Genomic DNA, 7,500 nt, shown 5'->3' on the forward strand with positions numbered 1-7,500 from the left:
GTATTGAGCCTAGCAACCGATATCCTGGTGGCGAAAAGTCACGTGACCTGAGGATGTAGTAGTTGGCAAATTGCCGAGGTTTTCGCCTGCGGTGGGCCGACCTGTCTTGCTTCTCTGGCTCTTTCTTCCATTTCCTGTCCGCTATCCCCTTTTGCTCCCTCTAGACCCCCCTTCACCTAGCAACGACTCCGATCGGCAGCTGCTATCCTATCTGTTACCCGATATTGTATGCTCTTTAGCTCGGTATCTACCCGGTCCATCACCTCTCACTTCAAATTCGTCCCTCGCCTTCTTTCAAAAACCTCTTTCACTGTTTCTACCCAGTCATCCTTAAAGAAAATGGGTGCCAACGATAAGCCTACCGTTCCCACTACTGCTCCTCACGCTTGGCCTTCCCCTGAGGACTGGCCCGCTGCCAAAGTGAGGCAGACGTTTATCGATTACTTTGTCAACCAGCCTGGATTCGAGCACACTTTCTGGCCCTCCAGTGGTGTCATTCCTTTTGACGATGACACGCTTCTTTTTGCCAATGCTGTGAGTATGCCCCGAAAAAACAACACCGGCTGCCGGATCCCTCTTCAGATCCATGTTCTAATGTACTTTTCACGATAGGGTATGAACCAGTACAAGCCACTTTTCCTCGGGACCGCAGACCCCAAGTCTGAGCTTTCCAAGCTTATCCGTGCGGCTAACAGTCAAAAGTGTATCCGTGCGGGTGGCAAACACAACGGTTGGTTTATCTCGACTCGATCTAAAACCCTCCTTTGGGTTTATCGCCAGAGGGATGCTGATAAAAACATGCCACACAGACCTTGACGACGTAGGAAAGGACACTTATCACCATACTTTCTTTGAAATGCTTGGAAACTGGTCATTCGGTGATTATTTCAAGGTATGTATCACTGAATCTGCCCGGCGTAGGTCATTATGATTGAGTGGCGATTCAGGTTGGAGCTTTGACCATGGCCTGGGACCTTCTTACTCGAGTCTACGGATTACCTAAGGACAGGCTCTATGTGACTTACTTCGAGGGCGATGCTAAGCAAGGTCTTGAACCCGACTCTGAAGCCCAGTTAGTTGCTTTTTTTTTCTCTCCATTCCATGACTCACGATTCGTTTTAGGCAAATTTGGAGAGATCTTGGTGTGCCAGAGAGCCATATTCTTCCTGGCAACGCAAAGGACAACTTCTGGGGTAAGTGGAACAATTCATGGACTTCGTGGCATCTTTCTGATGAGACATAGAAATGGGCGCTACTGGTCCTTGCGGCCCTTGCAGGTGCGTATAATTGGCTTCCGTTGAAATGAGCGTCAGCTTACTAGAATTTACAGTGAAATTCACTTTGACCGAATCGGTGGTCGAGAGGCCGCTCACCTTGTCAACGCCGATGACCCCAATGTCCTTGAGATTTGGAACAACGTTTTCATCCAGTACAACCGTGAGCCTTCGGGCGAATTGCGAACACTTCCTGCCAAGCATGTAGACACTGGAATGGGTTTTGAACGACTTGTTTCCGTACTTCACAATGTCTCTTCCAACTACGATACCGACGTTTTCACTCCCATATTCTCCAAGATTCAGGAGCTTACTGGCGCGCGACCTTACGAAGGCAAACTTGGTGACGAAGATAAAGACGGCATTGACACTGCCTATAGAGTCATCGCCGATCACATCAGAACTTTGACTATTGCCATCTCCGACGGTGGTATTCCTGACAAGGACGGTCGAGGGTATGTCCTCCGACGCGTGTTGCGAAGAGGTGTGCGTTATGCCAGCAACAAATTTGGCGTCAAGATTGGTACTTTCTTCTCCTCTCTCGTACCCACTGTTGTTGAGTCTCTGGTAAGTGCCGCATATCGCTCCGTCAAGTGCATTAATTTATGCATACTGCGTAGGGTTCCATCTTTCCTGAAGTTACTAAGAAGATTCCCGAGCTCATCGAGATCCTCAATGAAGAAGAAGCCTCTTTTGCTCGCACGCTCAACAGGGGTGAAGCTCTTTTCAATAAGTACGCCACCACTGCCATTGACGAAAAGCGCACTGTTCTCTCTGGCAAGGACATCTGGAGACTGTACGACACCTATGGATTCCCTGTCGACCTTACGCAGATCATGGCCGAAGAGAGGGGATTGAAGATTGACCAGGAAGCCTTTGAGAAAGCCAGGCTCGAATCTCTTGAAGCGAGCAAGGCCGGTGGCAAGGAAAAGGCTGGTGCCCTAGTCAAGCTCGATGTGCACGATTTGGCCGCTTTAGAAGCTAACGATGCGGTGCCCAAGACTGATGACTCTTTCAAGTATCGTACGTGTATGGCCATCTTATGCGTGACTTTCATTGACCATTCTGTTTAGATTTGGATGACATCAAGGCTAGCGTCAAGAGCATCTATCATGGCTCCAAGTTCCTCAACTCCACTTCTGAGCTTCCTCCCAATACTACATTTGGTATTCTGCTCGACCGAACCAACTTCTACGCTGAGTCTGGTGGTCAAGAGTATGACACTGGTGTGATTGCTATCGATGGCAAGGCTGAGTTTAAGGTGGAGGATGTTCAAGTTTACAATGGTTATGTGTTGCACATTGGACGGATGGAGGAGGGTGATATCGAGATCGGAGACGAAGTAATCTGCACTTACGACGAGCTTCGTCGATGGCCTATCCGGAACAACCACACCGGTACCCATATTCTCAACTTTGCCCTTCGAGAAGTCCTTGGCGACCACATTGACCAGAAGGGTTCCCTCGTTGCTCCTACTAAACTTCGATTCGACTTTTCTCACGGCAAGTCTATTGCGGTCCCGGAGTTGATCAAAATTGAGGGCATCTGCAATGACTGGATCAAGAAAGGTGTCCCAGTATATGCTAAGGACATGCCTCTGGCCGAGGCTTACAAAATCCCTGGTCTTCGTGCTGTCTTTGGCGAGGCTTACCCTGACCCTGTCCGAGTCGTCTCCCTTGGCTATCCTCTTGAAGATATTGCCAAGAATGTCGAAGATTCTAAATGGCGCCAGACCAGTATTGAGTTCTGCGGCGGCACCCACGTCGCCAAGACTGATGATATTAAGGACTTCGTTATCATTGAGGAGTCCTCTATTGCTAAGGGCATCAGACGAATTGTTGCCGTCACTGGCCATGATGCGCATGACGTATCAAGGAAGGGCGTGGAGTTTGAGCGAAAGTTGCAGAGAATCAAGGAATTGCAGGGCAAGGAGAAGGAAGTGGCCATGAAACCTTTCTTGGTTGTGAGTAGGTTTCTGCGCTTCCAGAGTCGTGGCTAATTGATTATTCTATGTAGGAGCTTGGGCAGAGCGGCATCTCTTTGATCAAGAAGAATAGCCTCAAAGAACAGTTTGAAAAAATCCAAGGAGAACTTGTGGCTGCCGCTAAGGCCAAGGTAGCCGCTGACTCGAAGATTGTACGCCCATAATCATCATACTAGCGTGCGCATCATGTCACTGACATATCTCATCCATCTCTTTTAGATTTCTGAGGCGATCAAGGCTTACTTCCAGGAAAACCCCAATGAAAACGTTTTCGCTGGTTCTTTCGACGTCGGAGGTAACTCTAAAGTACGTGGACTAGCTTTGAATATCAAATCAACGCTAATGATGCCGATCTTTAGACTTTGACTGCTGCCGTCGCGGCTGGCAAGTCCGCCTCGAAGGCTGTTTACGCTTTCAGCGCCGATCCAGAAACCGGCAAAGTAGCTCATGTCAATTACTTGCCCAAGCCGATACTGGAAAGCAAGGCTTTGGACGCGAAGTTATGGCTGAATGAAGTAGCCAAGGTTATTGGCGGCAAGGTAATTACCGTTGTCATTCTCGGTGTAATGCGGTCCTTACTGACATACATGCTTTCTTTAGGGCGGTGGCCGAGATGACAGTGCGGCGGGTGTTGGTAGCGAAATTAGCAAGATTGACGAGGCCATCGTCGTTGCCAAGAGCGTTTACAAGAAGAGAGTTGAGGGGGCGTAAAGTACTGAAGGGCGCTATCTGGTATCTTGGACTCCGTGGCTTATTGTTTCCGTCGATTTAGTTCAATTTGATCGTCTCTGTATGCACTACGAATGTCTTTGATGATTATCGACGGTTTGAAACGGTCTTTATACATGCGCTGGTACAGTTTTTTACGGCACTGCACCATGTCGCATATAAAATCCGTTTCTTGTGTTGATACAGAACCATAGCCTAAAAGACCAAAACGGCCTTCCCTTTCCAGGTATCACTTTCAACAGCGTCCAACATCTCCCTGTGCTGGTTGATTGCGAATGTTTTCACTTCTGATTTAATGTTGCACTTGTGGGCCAATTCAACTGTGTCTTTCAGATCTACTTCATTCCCGTGCAATGATCCCCGGAGTGTGATATCTCTTGCAAGGAATGTAGGATACTGGAACTCGACTTTGGTGGGTTGAGCCAAGAGAATCAACGTACCGTGGTCACGAGTAAGATCCGCAGCGTACTGGTAGGATGAAATGGCTGGCGAGGTTAACACGGATGCTGCCGCAGGCATGGTTGTTAGTGTACGATGTAGATAGCTTACCGGCCATCACCATAGGCTTACCGTCAACACCGTCCCATCCATGGTAGCCACTTGGTCTGAGCCCATTGATGGCATTGAGCGCGTCTTTTGCCTTGCTCTTGCTAGCATCAATGATCAAGTCGGGGCGATGGTCATTGCCGAGCGACCGTACCAGTTCAAGGGCTTCAGTACGAGTATCTATAGCGACAACTTTTAGACCCTGGGCGGAGAAGTTAGAGATCAACAAAGTTGATTAAGTGTGTTAGGAAGTGGGAAACGCATTCACTTACAATCGCCTTGGCAAACTGTACTCCGAGATAACCTAGCGATCCTACACCGCTGATGGCGATCACATCTCCTGGTTTGAGCTGGGCTTTCTTGATACCGGCATAAACAGTAACTCCAGCACAACCTAAGGGGGCTGCCTATGAACAGGATGATTTGTTTGCTCCTTGTTATGCAATTATAGGACGGTCCTACCTGCTCAAAACTCATCGAATCCGGAATAGGGACGCAAAACTTGGCCTCTACGAGAGCGTATTCGCTGAAAAAGCCATCCGCGTTGATGCCACCAAACTTGATGAACTTGCAGTACCTAGAAGGTAAAGGTATCAACAGTAATTCCAGAACATACTTTTAGGTGTAAGATATAGACAAACTTCCAATCGCCCATGATGCAGTCTGGGCATGTACCTATCATACCCATCCATTCATCAGCAAAAATCTGTCATGATGCTCCTCACACCCTTTAGACCTACCGCAAGGATCTTTAGGTAACAGAGCCACCACCCTATCTCCAACAGACACTTCTTCCGCATTGTCGCCGACTGCTACCACCTCACCCGCAGGTTCATGCCCCCCTATTATCGGCCAATTTCCACCAAAGCTACCGTCTCTCACCATTGAATCTGTGTGACATAAACCTGACGCCTTGATGTGCAGCAGGACTTTGGTCCCTTCTGGTGAGGGAGTATCTTGCTCTTGAAGTGAATAATGGTCTCTTCAGAAGAGCAAACATCAGTGAATGTGGTTGGGAAAGCTACTTCAGTGTTGCCCGCCTGAATGACATATACCTACACGCCCGGCTCGGGAACAACCAGCGCTCGCATCTTTGTGGGAATGGATGAGGATGACATGCTGTTATGATCAGGGAGGTTTCGTGATTAATTGGTCCAGATACTACTAAAGAAGGAAGTTTGAATTATATCGCGATCAGAATCGTCGTTGTTAAAGCCCATGCACGCAGTGCAGTGGATACAACTCGTTACGCATTTGTTGAGGTGACGAAGATTGCGAGTTAGCTCATGGGGTCGATCGCGTCAATGACGTTGTGGACGTTTACGTAGGTTGGTTGGCGAAGACTGGCGAGGTTAACGAGGAGATACTTTATGGTCACCGACTGAAAGCCACCCCTGCACGCAGTCCGGATACTGGGCCACACTATTTGTTGTACAAGGACCTATAGAGCTCGGTCAAGGGGAGGAAAACTCAAAGAAAGTAAAAAAAAATTTACACCGTAAGGGAGTCGAACCCTTGCCGCATCGATGGCAACGATGCATGATACCGTTTCACCAACGGTGTTACTGAACCGTTATTTCACAGTCACTTGATATATTTATTGAATATAATCTCCTGAGGTATATAATACTCTATTTATAAAAGACGGAGTGTTATTCTTCATGGTTTCATACGCTGTCTGTTCTTATTGATACGACATAGCGGTTTATAGCCCGAGGCGCAAGGTGTCTGCAGGAGTTTTTTAGCCAGTAGCTGGGTACTGGGTAGATGACACGTGGTGCCTTCCCTATTTATCCTATGTGTTACTTGGAGGATAGTGATATGCGCGGCGGTTGTGCGGCATATGCGACGACGCGTCAAGGGAAGGAAGTTCGCGACTGCGTTTGTTTCAGAGTTGGTGGATGTTTTGGCTGTTCCTGAGAACAAGTTTCCTTCAATTCGCTACAATCCGCCCTCAGCATCTCTCCCAGCCGGCAGCCCATCATCCACCCTCCTCCATCCCCTCTACCTCCCCCTCCCCCCTCCGCTCCCCCAACCCATGTATCCAGCCTCCAGCCCCACCATCCTCCCGTCAGCCGCTTTTTGGTGTGTTCCTCTCGCGTTCCCGTTTTAGATCAGGGATCCAACATTACCCCAAATCAGTCCAAAAACATAACACACGTATCTAAGCTGTGTCGCTTTTTCTTCTTTCTACAACAACCATTTGCTTCTCCTTTCTCTCCAAATTTTCCGCTACTCCCCTCCTCGCCGTCTATTCAATAACCCTACCAAGCCTTCCTCGGGTCTACCCCCACACGCTCTTTTTTTATCACTTTCCTTCTCCGGCTACGCGCTCTTTCTTATCATCTCTCTTCTCCCCCATCATTGGTCACCAATCCAGAGTACAAGCACTCTTCGGCAGTTTCATATAATGATATGCTTTCTTCGACATCCCCTGCTTCCCATAGCTGCTTTGGCTCTCTTTTCCAAAGCCGTGCTGGGCTTCTCATTCACCTTAGAAAATACGAGTCCGAAACAGTGTGAGGAGGTTGAGATTAAATGGTCAGGCGGTCAGTCGCCATGGAGCTTGACGATTATAGTAAGTCTAGAAAATCTCGAGCGTCGGACTTGTGTTGGAATGCCAGACTGGCTGACAGGTACTTTAGCCGGCATATGACTACCCTACGACAGTGTCGATACCAAGTTCTAGTTACGACGGCAATACAAATACCGGATCGTATAACTGGACAGTGAATTGTGAGCAAATATACCTCTGCTATTCGATTATCATTCACCAAGGTTCAACAGATCCATCTGGAACAAGTTTCGTCATCATGATGTCTGATGGCAGTGGTACAGGTGTAAGTGAGATTTGTGACAGGACGAATGGCCATTGTGAATTGGCCGCTATTGTATGACAAAATCACTGACGCCCTATCGTTGTTTCGGATAGACTGGAGGTGTCTCTCCTCTGTACAAAATATCCGG

The 7,500-nt window shown here is 48.2% G+C and overlaps 4 protein-coding genes and 1 non-coding gene; 3 read left to right on the top strand and 2 right to left on the bottom strand.

Annotated features, from left to right (window-relative positions):
• The window catches only part of CNAG_05721 (multifunctional beta-oxidation protein), a 3,868-nt gene extending 3,815 nt beyond the window's left edge, over positions 1-53 (top strand). The window contains exon 16 of the mRNA XM_012195082.1: positions 1-53. This exon is cut by the window's left edge and continues 228 nt beyond it. The gene's annotated coding sequence lies outside the window, so the exon portion shown is untranslated.
• A 47-nt stretch (positions 54-100) lies between these two features.
• On the top strand, positions 101-4,074 carry CNAG_05722 (alanine-tRNA ligase). XM_012195083.1 has 13 exons: positions 101-534; positions 613-730; positions 810-892; positions 948-1,072; positions 1,123-1,193; positions 1,244-1,277; positions 1,331-1,841; positions 1,895-2,297; positions 2,348-3,237; positions 3,291-3,410; positions 3,478-3,564; positions 3,618-3,797; positions 3,859-4,074. The coding sequence occupies exons 1-13, from the start codon at positions 229-231 to the stop codon at positions 3,967-3,969; spliced, it is 3,039 nt and encodes a 1,012-aa protein (XP_012050473.1). The 5' UTR covers positions 101-228; the 3' UTR covers positions 3,970-4,074.
• Positions 1,990-5,997, bottom strand: CNAG_05723 (alcohol dehydrogenase). XM_012195084.1 has 7 exons: positions 5,593-5,997; positions 5,274-5,515; positions 5,175-5,208; positions 4,996-5,110; positions 4,806-4,940; positions 4,558-4,735; positions 1,990-4,493 (listed from the first exon to the last, which is right to left on the bottom strand). Exons 1-7 carry the CDS (start codon positions 5,649-5,651, stop codon positions 4,183-4,185), a joined length of 1,074 nt encoding a protein of 357 aa, XP_012050474.1. The 5' UTR covers positions 5,652-5,997; the 3' UTR covers positions 1,990-4,182.
• A 28-nt stretch (positions 5,998-6,025) lies between these two features.
• CNAG_10085 lies at positions 6,026-6,096 on the bottom strand. Its single transcript has one exon. It is a non-coding gene; the product is annotated as a tRNA-Gly (tRNA).
• Positions 6,097-6,438: 342 nt separating this feature from the next.
• Positions 6,439-7,500, top strand: part of CNAG_05724 (hypothetical protein) — a 2,924-nt gene continuing 1,862 nt past the window's right edge. Inside the window, exons 1-4 of the mRNA XM_012195085.1 lie at positions 6,439-7,111; positions 7,179-7,269; positions 7,321-7,373; positions 7,466-7,500. The exon at positions 7,466-7,500 is cut by the window's right edge and continues 48 nt beyond it. Coding sequence (XP_012050475.1) covers positions 6,944-7,111; positions 7,179-7,269; positions 7,321-7,373; positions 7,466-7,500 — 347 coding nt within the window. The 5' untranslated portion in view covers positions 6,439-6,943. The remainder of the gene's footprint in view (positions 7,112-7,178; positions 7,270-7,320; positions 7,374-7,465) is intronic.

This window comes from Cryptococcus neoformans, chromosome 7 (genome assembly GCF_000149245.1).
Source record: "Cryptococcus neoformans var. grubii H99 chromosome 7, complete sequence".
In the NCBI taxonomy this organism is placed as follows: Eukaryota; Fungi; Basidiomycota; class Tremellomycetes; order Tremellales; family Cryptococcaceae; genus Cryptococcus; species Cryptococcus neoformans.